This window comes from Dunckerocampus dactyliophorus, chromosome 15 (assembly GCF_027744805.1).
Source record: "Dunckerocampus dactyliophorus isolate RoL2022-P2 chromosome 15, RoL_Ddac_1.1, whole genome shotgun sequence".
In the NCBI taxonomy this organism is placed as follows: Eukaryota; Metazoa; Chordata; class Actinopteri; order Syngnathiformes; family Syngnathidae; genus Dunckerocampus; species Dunckerocampus dactyliophorus.
The window spans coordinates 10,146,580-10,160,279 of NC_072833.1; the positions used below are offsets into that span (position 1 = coordinate 10,146,580).

Below are 13,700 nucleotides of genomic sequence, written 5' to 3' on the forward strand. Positions count from 1 at the left end.
TGTTTTTTTCCTGGGGTTTTTATTATGAGCCTGTCTGCAAAGCAATTGAAAGAAAGGCTGCAAATAGCATAGCAAAACAGATTAATTTAGGACAAACTGTGAACAGAACCCGCACACGTTATATGGTCGGATGCATCTCCATACCGCAAAGAACAGTATTTACATTTTGTATACAGTGTTCCCTCGTTTAACGCTGGGTGTGTTAAGTGAAATCCGTGTAGTAGAAGTTTTTTTTTTGTTGTTGTTCATTATATATTTTTTCATCTATTATGTTTTTCGTTTTCTGTGCATGAGGACTTGGTGAGCCGTTCTTTTCAAAGAGCCGTTCAAAAAACTGGCTCACTTGGCTCATTTGTATATTTATTACGTTTTAAGAAGCCAGCCTGGCCTTAACTAGTTTTATCTTGAAAATAATCACCGTGAGGAAAGAATTTAGATATCCCACCAATATGAGTTTGAATTATTCTGAAGTATTGATTATAACCTTATTTGACACGTGTGGATTAAAGTTTGATCTGGATTCGTTGTAAATATTCCACAGGGTGGCACCATATCACTCTGCTTTGACAGTGACGTCACTATTTTGAATTACCCTTTGTAAAAATGTTGTGTATGTGAGCAAACCATGACTTGAAGACGTACAGACATTAAAAAACAAAGCAGGCATTTCAATGCAGTGCAAAACAGCTTTTAGCCATTAATGTCAAAACTTAAATTCTTTATTTTACCAGTGGGTGGACTCATGAGCAATCATTAATAGAAGAAGAAGCGAAGAAGTCAACACTGTGACGTCACGAAAGGACAAATCGCTACCCCGAGGTCGTTCTCTCTCTTTGAGCCGGCGGTCGCAGCTAAGCGGGGGCGCCATTTTAAGACGCGCATAAAGTAAGTTACATTGCTCTTTAGAAGGCAAATGTCTCGGATATCCGAGGCAACACATTTAGACTTACTCTTTCGCGGCCTGTCAATTACGTCAAGTGATTTTCCAAGTGTTTTTTTCTTCTCTTGTAGAGGACACCCATTCCACCTTGTAGCGGTCATGCTAGCACTGCAGTGTGGCTAGGACACCATTGGTGTTGTGACAGTCCAGACTAAAATATACTAATGTAATATATATTATGCAATGCATATTTTGTTTGGTATCCTCATCATTATATTGAATTGCACCGACTATAACAAGATATGTCCCGTTTGCGTGTCCGTACGTAGCGATCTTTGGGGGGTGGGTCGCTTTTCGTTAGCTGAAGCTCAGTCATAGCTAACCTGTTGCTCATTGCAGCGCAGCTCCGCGGGCAGATCGGACCACCACAACCACCATGTATCCAGCCACTTTGACGCACTTGGCTCGGGCCAACCCATTCAGCGCCCCGCTGTTCAGTCTTCAGAAGGCGGAAGAACCAGAGCAGAGTCTCCATGCGCAGAGGACACGCAGGCTGGCAGCAGCCGCCACTGCAGACGGTAACTTCCCCCTGAAACAGGCCGCCTGTGGGACTCGTGTGTTAGCATAGTTAGCTTAGCCAACCGTATTGTACCTTTTTTTATATTTGCGTATTCAACTAAAGCATCTTCAGTGACATTATTAATCAGTACTTCACAATAAGTGTAATTATGGTAATGGGGATGAGTAGGCAGGTCATTGCTAAAGCTAAGCTGCTAATGGAGGACAAGGAAGGACACAATACCTCGCTTTTACACCACCTCAATTGAAATTGACATAAATACACAAACTATTGCTATAACCAGTATTTCTAAAATAATTTATTACAAAATAGTACAGTCAGCTCGGGATTTTGACCACAGAGTTTGAGCTAATAGGAGTCCTTGTACAAATTGTCCTCACATTTTGGATTCAAGTCTGGCTGCAAAAGGAGAACTGACTTGAGTATGGGTAATGCAGCTTGGTGTATTATTATAAATCAGTTTTCTCTAAGTGCAAAAATCAGTGTTAATGCTAGGATATTTAATATCTTTAACTGTGACCTTCATTGACACCTGCAAGGTGTTTGAGCTGGCCCTAACGCAGCTTTAACATACAGTGGAACCGTTTTGTCTTGTTCTTTTACTAAAAAGTGCCTGCTTAATGGGCGCCACACACGGGAGGCAACATCGCCTCTTCTCCATTCATTTTCAAAGAAACAGGGTGACTATCGTGAGTCACCACCGTCCAGCCATGTTCACGTGAAATTTGGGCGTGTGAAATTTGTGCTGGCGCATGTCATGGCTTGCGACGCGATCCCAAAAAGTTGAAAATGTTTAACTTTTCATCGCTGTCGCCCAGTCGAGTTTAATTGATTGACCAATGAGTGGACAGGATGCTAATCAGTACGCTCTTACAAGTAAACATGGAGGAAAAAGTAATACTTGCTGTGTCACATGTATTGGAGCTATATGACATTTCTAAAAAAAAATAAAATAAAATATAGAGATATAAAGAAAAAAGCAGTGGCACGGGAACTCGTTGGCGCCAGAGTAAACATATCTTGTAAGTTTGCATTAATTTGCACAGTCATTTATGTAAGTTCATGTCCAATACTAGCAAGATCTGGCATTGGCAAGAGTACTCAATCAACACCGGCCGCTTTTCCCCCTCTGAACTACTTTGACCCCCCCACATACCCTCCACATCTGACACCCAATCAAAACCGTGGGAGACACGTACAATTCGCTCTGGATGTGAACGCGTCGCTCACCAGTGTAGCTGGTCACAGCCGCCCGTCGCCTCCCGCGTGCAGGGTTTGCTACGGTTTGGCGATGAGTTTCGTTTTTTGTAGACGTAGCATTTTGAGACTCAAAATGGTCATTTCTATGGAAAATGTCGGTTTTATGTTTTGTAGTATTGTTCACGTCGTCATTACTGCTAAGCAGCATGAAACGACAACAGCAACATAGTTACACAGCATTAAAACGGGCACACAGTGATTTCAGTGCAAATACGTTTTAAAATAAAATCAAGGCCATTTTAATCTTGATTCTACCATAGCAACTAACATGCACCCAAAACACACACACACATTTTTAAGGTTGTTATCCACAGCAAGGAATATTTACATGCTTTCACTGAAGTCAAGACATTATTATATGAAAACATAGGAATCTAAATAAATATGCACCAGTGGCGGAAAACCATGTCAGTGTCGACAACCGCTTATGTCAATGTGAGTCAGTTAGTCCATGGGCACTGACAAAACAGGTTCCACTGTTGTAGTGCTTTATTAAAAGAAATTATGTTCAGGTTTGGTTCGACTAAAGTGCAATAGGAACACACCACTTTGTTTCCTGACAACACTGTTGCCCTTTGGAAGGTTGCACAGTTGTCTGTTTTAAGTACAAAACAAGTAGAGCTAGTGCTCCCATCTTTACTCCCTAATGTTTGAAAATGTTTTCATTTTTAATACTTCGGAGGACACTAATTAATGTTTCACATGTTGTGCAGTTAGCCACAGCTTTTCCCTTAAATCTCACCTGTATTTCTTCAGAGGGAGACAGTTGCGAATTTGGCTCTCAGAAGTATTTCGTCCTGTGTGGCTTTGGTGGAATTGTGAGCTGTGGCACCACACACACAGCAGTTGTTCCCCTTGATCTGGTCAAATGCCGACTGCAGGTCTGTTTTTACGGCTCGGTGTCCGTTTTTGCTCCTCCCCCTTTTTTTGTACATTTTGAATTTGCATGGAGACATGCAGACAATCCAGTTGTTTTTTTCTTCCAGCATGCAATAATGCCTATGATTTTTAATGTATGTGAGTGATCACTACATGGCTGCATGACTCTTGCCTCATTGATTTTCCATCCCCACCACACACACACACACACACACACACACACACACACACACACACACAGACGCAGACCCTCTTATGCCAACTCGGGGAAGAGTGTAGGTCAAGGAGATCGGGCTGAGAGCATTTGTCTTGCAACACTAACTGGACAGTTTATTAGCAGTTGTTTTTAGCCTGCACAAAATCATCGCCCTTCATTATCATACCGTTTAATCAACCTCCTGTCAGGTAAGACCGATTTGAACATCCTGAAGTGCCAACTGATAAACATGTTACTATATTGTATTGTATCTGCATTATATTGTGATAACTTTAAGTAGTGGGTATAATGGCAATTGGACAATGTATTCTTGGTGATTTTGATCTGAAATCACAAACTTGTTGGACCACACTGATGTTTTTGCACATGGAAAATAATGGGTTAATGGATCATTAAGAAAGCTGACAATCAAATACTGGCACTGTCCTATTTTATTTGTAACAAAAAACATTCATCATGCATTGCCAATTTTCATCAGTGGAAGAGACTAGTCAAGTCAAAACATTAGTGTGATCCATAAAGTCAACACTGAAATCACGGGTGTTGTCACACAGTGGCATGTTTGTGATATAGCCGTGTATAATGAAAGAGTCCTTTTAAAAATGGGATTGGAATTGTCCTGTCATTAAAGGCAAGTTGTCCATAGAGAGTGTTGCATTCCATCCCATTGAGAACTCTCCCATTAAGTGGCTCCTAATTGGTGTTGATTTTTTTTGTGTGTGTCTTGCATGTGACCCTGCATGTTGCATGTATGTTGTGTCCCCCTTCTACCACAGAGGAATTTAGCTGCGAGTTTGGCTCCTCAAAGTACTATGCCCTGTGTGGCTTTGGGGGTATCCTGAGCTGCGGCCTCACACACACAGCAGTAGTACCCCTCGACCTTGTCAAGTGTCGTCTGCAGGTTTGTATGGAAACTACAACTTTGCATTGGCAGCAAGCAGCCAGCAATTCGTCCAATTTCCTGGCTCCATGACTATTGAATTGCTAAGTAGTGCATTCATTTATAGAAAAATTACTCTGCGTAGCCTACTTTGGTAACATGTAATTTCAGATATGCAAAATTCTGTCATTTCATGAAATTAACTTTAAAAGAACGTGTTTGTAAGCTTGGCGTAAGATCTGACAGTATATTGCACAGCCATAAGTTAGTCACTGCCAGTGAGTGGTAAACATGCGCTGCTGCCAACAGTTAATGTGACTTGGCAAAATAACCAACCCCTAATTAGAAACAATGGTGTGAGTACTTTGAAGGTGTTCCATGGAAAAATACACAGCCCTTACTGTGTTATGTATTTGTCTTAGGTGAACCCAGACAAGTACAAGAGCATTGGCAATGGCTTTTCTGTCACCGTGAGGGAGGATGGTGTCAGGGGCTTGGCCAAGGGCTGGGCGCCCACATTCATCGGCTACTCAATGCAGGGACTCTGCAAGTTTGGGTTCTACGAGGTGTTTAAAATCTTCTACAGTGATCTGCTCGGCGAAGTAAGTACAATGTCAGACTTAAGCTATACCATAAAGTGTTTCCTTAAATTGCTTTACTATTTAATACATTACAAAAAAAGAAATGAAAAATCAAATATGTGGGGAGTAGATATTGATATATTTTGCCTGATTTAATACACCTCTATATGGGCATCATTAATTGCATGAAGCATATTAAGGTGGTACTCATTTCTTACCAGATACGTGACATCTTCAACTTAATTACAGTATATACAAAAGAAGACCAGAGGAGCGATATCTGGTGAACGAGGTGGCCGTGAAATCGTGTCATCCTTTTTTATTTAACAGAACCACATCAACAGGATACCTGGAAAAACACATTAAAAACTTTGACCACTGAGTACACAGTGGTGTAATCTGATTACCATAATCATCATTTGCTTTTGTGTCTGTGTTTTTTGCCTACACGCTCCTTAGATCCACCTCTGGAGGGCACTGTTCTCTGAACAGCGGCCCTCAGCAGCTTGCTGGCTGTACAGTTGGAGGTGCTTGAGTCATTGGCGTGTTAAAGCAGTCTACCTGTTCCCCGGCTCACCTGCACCACTGGCAACCCTGTCCAATACTGACAGGGATTCATCCAGTGTTGCTAGCCAGGGGGACGGACATCTTTATGTCATTGTTTTAACACACCTTTTTATTTGTGATGGTAGTCCCAACCTTTGATCATTAACCATCTACTCCCTTTTAATGCTAGGCTGGTCCCTGACCTTTCTTAAAATCATCCTTACAGCATGAGGTGAAATCTTGCACAGAGCTTATCTTGTTTCTTAATTTCCAATTTACTGTGCCACTAGTGGTCTATTTTCTCACCAAGATAAATGTTAGATTTTTTTTAGTCCATTCCACTCTTGTGCAGATCTGCAATATTGTCTCTGAGGTCCTTTTGACAGCGCTTTGGTCTTCGAAGTCTCAAGGAAGAGACTTGCTTTCGTGACAGGTGTCTTACTCACATAACCAATTGAGATCAGGAGTACTTTCCTAAATGCAAAAGACAAATTTGTGTTTCATGGCCACATAACTGGCCAGTGAAGGGGATCCAATACTTACTTCTCTCATACTGAATGTATTCATAGCTTCTTTTTTCCCCCCCTGTATTTAAAAAAAAAAAAAAAAAAAAAAAGTCAGCCTCTGTTACAAAATATACTATAAAAAAATATCTTTTAAGGGGCTAAACTTGTAAAATCACTAGGTTATCAAATACTTATTTTCCACACAGTATATAAGATGTTCACTTTGGGGATCAAGCAAGTGTACATACTGTATCGCTCTTATTGGCCCTATGCTGAATGTCACAACACTGTGTCCAATGTCCGACCACTCCCAAGCCCCAGTCAAATCTCCATCTAAAAATCTTGGGCATTTTTGAGGAAAGAGTTCAACCTTGCAATATCATATCAAGGCTCACCAACGTCAGTCTTTAGAGTTACTTGACCCCAATTGTGTGCTGTCCTCTTGTGTAATGGTATGCACGAAAAACTCTGGTCTGGTGTGATCTTGATGGATGTCTGTAACAAAGCATTTTGATTTTCCTTTGTTTCTCTTGCTTAACAGGAAAACACCTACATGTGGAGAACATCACTGTACCTTGCTGCCTCAGCCAGTGCCGAGTTCTTTGCTGATATTGCTCTGGCTCCCATGGAGGCTGTCAAAGTGCGTATCCAGACCCAGCCAGGCTATGCCAACACCCTGAGAGAGTGTGTCCCCAAGATGTACTCAGAGGAGGGTCTCTGGGCGTAAGTGTACCATCTTTTTACTGTTGACCAACTCAAGTCCCGTCCCCATCGTGTTCTTGGTACAAAAAAAAATGCCTAAAGGTTGACCGCTTTTGAGATACAATGGGGTAATTTCTTTGAAAAATGAGTTTGTTGACTTTACTTTACTGCTAAGCAACATAACCACAGTACTGACTAGTTACACAGTATTAAAATGACTTCCTGTTCAATGCAAAGTGAGCCTCAAAATAAAAGCATGGCAGTATTAACCTGGATTCTATCACAGCAACTAACAAATGCAACCATTTTTATTTTAGATGGCTAGCCACCTGAAGAAAGATCTAGATACAGTACATGTTCAAAAGCTTTATCATAGTAGTCAAGACATACAAATTAAATTAAATTAGAGTCCAAAATATCATGAACACGGAAGAACCAAAGTAAACATATGCTCAAATGTTTCCAAGTATCCTAAAATCAGCCACCCTAACAGCCATTTTTATGTCTCTGGCCCAAGTCATATGTAAATGTGCAAACAACAGCTAGTTATGGTTTTTGATTTCAATTATGTCGACAACTGTTTATGTTGACGTCAGTCAGCCAGTCTGAGGGGCGTTGACATAAATGACTTACACTATAATGCCATTTCATCTGAAAGATTTTTAGAGATTGACGATTAAAGATGGCCTCAATATGTGACGTGTAGACTCATGTCTTGTCCTAATCTTTCCGCTCTAGTTTCTACAAGGGTGTGGTACCTCTGTGGATGAGACAGATCCCGTACACCATGATGAAATTTGCCTGCTTTGAGCGCACTGTGGAGATGCTCTACAAATATGTTGTTCCCAAGCCCCGCAGCGAGTGCAGCAAACCAGAGCAACTGGTTGTTACCTTCGTGGCTGGTTACATTGGTGAGTAACAGCATCACCACCCTCAAGAATTAAAGTACCATAAATTAATTTGCGATGTAGCTGAACTCACAGCAGTTCGTCTGCTCATTTGAACCCTTCTTATTGAAGCACTAACAGTTTTAAGACTTCTGTTTTGATTGGGATTTTTCCAATGGCTTTCAGGGTAGGGTTTCCCCCTAGGATTTTGCATGCATGTGAGATGGACCACCACCGCTGTGTCGTGCCACTGCTGCATTGCTGTGGCAGGAATTTTTTTTTTAATTTTTAAATTTGCTGTCTGTCATGTCAACATTGGGGTCGTTTTCACAGGCTTGAACAAGAAATGCATTAATTAACTTTTACATACCTTTCTCTGTGCCTTTTCTTCCTCATCAGTCAAGTGCCAACGGGGCAGACAGGCAAATAAGGCTTATTGAAATGTCTTTGTATTGATATTTTATTTTAAACTAATTGTGGTCGGTATGTAAATGGGCGATAATGTATCGATATAACACTGGGGTGCTCACACATTTTCAATCTGTAGGCTACTTTTACTATGACCCAAAGATCTACCTCCTACTATAAACGTAGATAATATATATTTAGTATATTTATAAATGTATGTATACTGTACATGTATATCAGGATGCACACAATCGAAATGATCAGAATGATCTACCTCTTACTATGCCTATAGCACATAGACAATCTAACCGGTAAACTTTGCAACTACTCTACTAAATACTAGCGATTAGTGTTTCACCTTCAGTTTCAAAGTTTGCAGATCATCAAAATAGTTATTCAGTAATTCACAATTAAAATCAATATGGCAAAGATATTACACATGATTCCTCAATAGTTGTGTACATAAGCTGAGTAGTATGTCATTGAAAATGGCTACATAGCATTCATTATGCATACACATGTATTACGTCCAGTTAGCATTTGATGTAGAACATTACATATTGTATACGAGAGATTAAAATGAGTGCACAAAAGGAAATGTAGCCCAAGTGAAGGCAACATATTAAAAAGCTTTCAGCAATGGGCACATTTTTGCAATTCATTGAGAAATAGTTTGACACACAAACTTGTAGAAAACACACTTCTATAGTGGAGTTCATGATGCATAGCGCAGCCATGAAACAGTTGACTTTTTTTCCCCTCTACATAACTAGCCACTACAAGTGAGCACAAGCGCCAATCATGAGGGTGGTTAATGTCAGCTGAGTGTCATGACAGCTACAAAGTGACTGTTATGATGTAGGTGACACACAACCAACACTACCTTTTGCGATCGCCATAATGGGCACCCTTCATATAGCAGACATGCCCATTCATATACTGTATTAACATTGTTTTCACTTAGAAAAAATCATTTCCAAGTTATGGCTGCTTTTATTATACCATGGTGGTGCGTCACGAGCCATTAAATGTAACGGAAACCCTGGTTTTGCTTTGTATGCAGGTGGCAAAACTGAGTTAATATTGATCTGTGTTGTATATTTGGGCTCTTAGTCAATAAGGCTTTTGTCATTTTGAAAATAAGTCAGAATGGTATAATTTCATACAGTATAGCTAATTCACCACAATCCACGGTACCCATATCAATTCTTTACAACCTTAATCACGTTTAAAGATTTAGCAGACGATCGTCACCGCTAGCAATGTTGTAATGTGGTTTCTATTTTTTTCTGCTTGTGTCCAGCTGGTGTGTTTTGCGCCATTGTGTCCCACCCTGCCGATTCTGTGGTGTCTGTGCTGAACAAGGAGAAAGGAAGCACTGCTGTCCAGGTTCTGAAGAAGCTGGGACCCAAAGGTGTGTATCAGGTGTATGTGATATACAGCCAGATAGGGGTAGGGCCAACACTGGTGTTTATCAACACGCTCCTTAGAGCCACCTCTGGAGGGCACTGTTCTCTGAACAGCGGCCCTCAGCAGCTTGCTGGCTATACAGTTGGAGGTGCTTGAGTCATTGGCGTGTGAAAGCAGTCTACCTGTTCCCCGGCTCACCTGCACCACTGGCAACCCTGTCTGATACTGACTGGGATTCACCCAGTGTTGCTAGCCAAGGGAACGGACAGCTTTATCTAGCACATGGTTTTAACAATTTAACCTATTTTGCATATTAGCTTCCTTAACAAGTAATCTTCACAATAAAAGCTTGGCGGTATTAACCCCGATTTTACTACAGCAGCTAACAAAAACACAGCATCAGTCATTTACTGCTAAATTTTTACGAGTGCTTGTATCGGTGTCTCAACTCTTACAGGTGTGTGGAAGGGCTTGGTTGCCCGTATCATCATGATTGGTACTCTGACAGCTCTGCAGTGGTTCATCTACGATTCAGTCAAGGTCTACTTCCGTCTGCCCCGCCCACCTCCCCCTGAAATGCCAGAGTCCCTGAAGAAGAAGCTCGGCCTTACAGAGTAATGATTATAATTCCCTCAATGACCATTCACACACTGGGCAGCAACCAGCAGATGGCAACTGATTTCTCCACTTCCATTGTGCGTGCACAACAATTTTCTATATTTATGTCCTCAAGCTCTGCTGCTTCAGGGAATGGGGCTGTAACTAATAATGTATATTTACCATACAGACATAAGTCAAAGAGCTGCTGTTGTCCCTCTTTGCTAACAGATGGGCAAAGAAAACTCCCTTGTCAAACACTTGTCTGATTTTATTCAGTTTCTGTCATTATAGAATGGAAATTAAAAACAATTCCTTGGAAATGTTTCATTCTTTTTAATTACGTTACAAAGAAACAATTACACACGGTTAAGTCATAGAATTGGTATCATTCCAGTGAAGTTCAATAGATTTTTAAAATTGAGTGATAGTCCACACAATGGTTTGACTCATAAGAAGCACAAAAAGTGTCTAGTTATTTAGAAATAATACATTTACCATTGAGCTGGATGTCCATAGGTTTTACAAGTGGTGATACAGCACCGTACGTAGTGCAATAATACAGTCAATAATAGAAAGCCCGTGAATTACATTTAGAAAGTGTAATGATACATAAGTGTTACAATACTTAACTATGTCAATGAATTCGTTGACTATCCAACAGTTCTGTTTTAGTACTCGAAGAGAAATTGCATTGAAATTGTGTATTTGGCCACACGGGGGTGATATTAACCAATTGTTTGAAGTTACCAGACATTATTTTCATTCTTGTTCTTGGCTTTATTCTGCACATTCTCGTTGAAAAACATCCAATACTATAGCGTACAGGTCATTGCCGCTAAAGCATTTGGTTATGTCACTGCTAGAAACTGCAGTTACCTTAACATAAAAACAAGAAGGCACACTTAAAGGTAGCGCTGCTTTCCTAGAATACAAAACAATTTTCCCCTTGCACTGCTTTCAAAGAATGTTGTCAGTCAGGAAAAACATTTACTTAAATTATTAAATATTGTGACAGCATGTAAAGTAAATTTACTGAAAGGGTGTTGGATGTTATATGAAAAATACACTAACCAGGGCTGCTCCAGGTGTTTGGGAACATTTTGAGAGAATTTGGTGCACTTCGCCGGTCAGAAAAATTGCCCCATGAGTTAGTTAATGCAGTGGAATACATCATATTGTCCCATCAGAGGACGCGCTCCACTTTCAATAGTGTGGGTTGGGTCCATTTAGCTCGTATTTTCCAACTACCAGCAGCCTATTGATGCGAAAAGAAGCAGTGATGAGAGGCAGAAGGAAGAGACCAAAATTCAGCTCTTTGGAGGCAGATGGATGGTGAATATGACCATAAGAACGCCATCCTAACTGCCAAGTATGGAGGTGAAAACATGTTTTGGGGCTGCTCAGGGGAGAGGAAGACTTCATTGTATTGAGCGGCTGATAAAAGGGGCATTGTCTACAGTAGACTCGTGGATGGACTGTCCAGCATGACAAAACATACTACATACATGCAGACAATGACAAAGGAGTGGCCCAGTCAGCATCTGGACTTTAATCCCATAAAAAAAATCTGTAGCGGGGGCTGAAACTTTGCGTTACCAAGCGACAGCCTCAAATCTGTATTTGGAGAATATCTGTAAAGAACACTCACTGAATTCACCTGTCCAATCTGCAGATTAAATCTAGTTTCTTGTTCTATTCTTAATCTAGACGGGAAGCGGTCATGGCAGCGTTTTTTTTTTCCAGTGTGTGAACAAAAAAGTATGACACGTTGAAAGATGCATCATCTAATGGTAGCATGCCTTGCCTGGGTCATAGCAACACGCCCTTCTGTCATTACCATCCATTTGGTTGCTCATAAAGTATGCTATTTGTATGCGGCCAACAGGGTTGCTGGAAAGATGGATGCATCTAGCTGGGCCTACTTATTTGGGAAGGTAGCGAGGGTGGGTCACAGGAAATGGAGCTCATTTATATGTGGGATTGTCGTGTTACCACCGTGTCCTCAAACATCCAAAGTGATTTGCACATATTCTGTTTTAGCTCTCCTTTTGTGATAAAGCTACATAGTACATACAGTGTAACGACAGACAACATTTTCAGGACATTAACATAGAGCTCTTTGCTTAAAAAAGAAAAGAAAAACTAAACCGGCGACTTTGATGCTTACTGTACATCTGAAAATGTACATATCAATGCTACTGGATAAGTGTGACAGACCACACACCCATATTTTGCCGTTCTTTCCTGTTGCCCTCCCGTTTAGTTTCCCATAAAGTATTACAATAAAATATTTATAACAGGCTTAGAAAATGGCAACAAGTTCTACATTTGACAGGCAAGGGATTTTTTTTACAGTCACACCTCGCTATATCCTGGTTTGAATATCGCTCCCTCGCTATATCACGTTTTTTTCACAAAAATAATTAGTAAATGGTCGCTGTTTTGTGGTTGACTATGGCCTATTATTAGTCAAAAAAGTTATATGTAGTATTCTGGTCACTAGGCATCGGTAATGTTACAATTACATTACCTTTCACACTGCATGGAGGCTGGCTACTGAGCCGGCAGAGCCGAGCCGACATGCCATGGCTGAAATCGAGCGGAAAAAATGTTTCTCCTCTCATTCCGCGTGGAAGTGGTAGGTTTTTGGCTACTTTGTCCTTCTTCCCCACTCTGTTTGAAATACTTTTTTAAGATTAGAAAAGCTGGACAGGCTAACGAGGTAGCTCGCGAGCTTCCTATGTGAGCAGTGGCCGTCTGTTATGTCCCTGCAGTGATCCCATAGCCTGCACAATGTGATGCAAACAATATAAGAATAATAATAGAAAAACAAAAATAAAACAAGAATAATAGGCGTGTAAAATTGACTACAGGGGGGTTATTTCATGTCTACAGGGCTCTAATAATGCTAAAACCCGTATTTAGAAAGTCATAAACAGGTTTTCTATGCTATAACTACAAAAATATGCCATTTAGTAATATTGAATCCTACTTCCCTGAACCAATTAACCGCGATAAAAAGGGACAATTGTATAACAATACAATGTGGTCATTTACAGAATAAATGACTATTTATTTACATACTATATTGAACAAGCGGGTCTCCAAGGATCTACACTGCTATGTAATCTTTGCTTCTATGATGTCACATTGTTTGTTACCCTTCACTTTCCTTCTATTTTCGCTCTCCTTTGCGGTCCTGAATGGCAGATATCGCCACCACATGACGTCAGGGTAAAAATGAGCACACGTGAACCAACCAGGAAGTGTCCGGAAGGCTCGACCACCCAAATTCACAACGCTGGTCGCGGCTGGAGGAGGTGCCTTCGAAGGTGTGGCCTCCATCGACAGCATGAGCTGGGTC

The 13,700-nt window shown here is 40.8% G+C and overlaps 1 protein-coding gene and 2 non-coding genes across 5 annotated transcripts; all 3 read left to right on the plus strand.

The window, feature by feature from the left end:
• Positions 1 to 743: 743 nt before the first annotated feature.
• slc25a3a (solute carrier family 25 member 3a) lies at positions 744 to 10,656 on the plus strand. 3 transcript variants are annotated; one of them, XM_054753587.1, is made up of 8 exons: positions 744 to 885; positions 1,280 to 1,458; positions 3,477 to 3,601; positions 5,119 to 5,298; positions 6,871 to 7,052; positions 7,770 to 7,942; positions 9,630 to 9,740; positions 10,194 to 10,656. In XM_054753587.1, the coding sequence occupies exons 2-8, from the start codon at positions 1,317 to 1,319 to the stop codon at positions 10,352 to 10,354; spliced, it is 1,074 nt and encodes a 357-aa protein (XP_054609562.1). In that variant the 5' UTR covers positions 744 to 885; positions 1,280 to 1,316; the 3' UTR covers positions 10,355 to 10,656. The 3 variants fall into 3 exon arrangements, with proteins under 3 accessions (XP_054609562.1, XP_054609560.1, XP_054609563.1); XM_054753585.1 differs by lacking the exon at positions 3,477 to 3,601 and adding an exon at positions 4,593 to 4,717; XM_054753588.1 differs by lacking the exon at positions 3,477 to 3,601 and adding an exon at positions 4,593 to 4,717 and having other exon boundaries at positions 769 to 885; positions 1,285 to 1,458.
• On the plus strand, positions 5,723 to 5,926 carry LOC129168583 (small nucleolar RNA SNORA53). The gene has a single exon (XR_008566296.1). It is a non-coding gene; the product is annotated as a small nucleolar RNA SNORA53 (small nucleolar RNA).
• LOC129168584 (small nucleolar RNA SNORA53) lies at positions 9,803 to 10,006 on the plus strand. The gene has a single exon (XR_008566297.1). It is a non-coding gene; the product is annotated as a small nucleolar RNA SNORA53 (small nucleolar RNA).
• Positions 10,657 to 13,700: the final 3,044 nt, after the last annotated feature.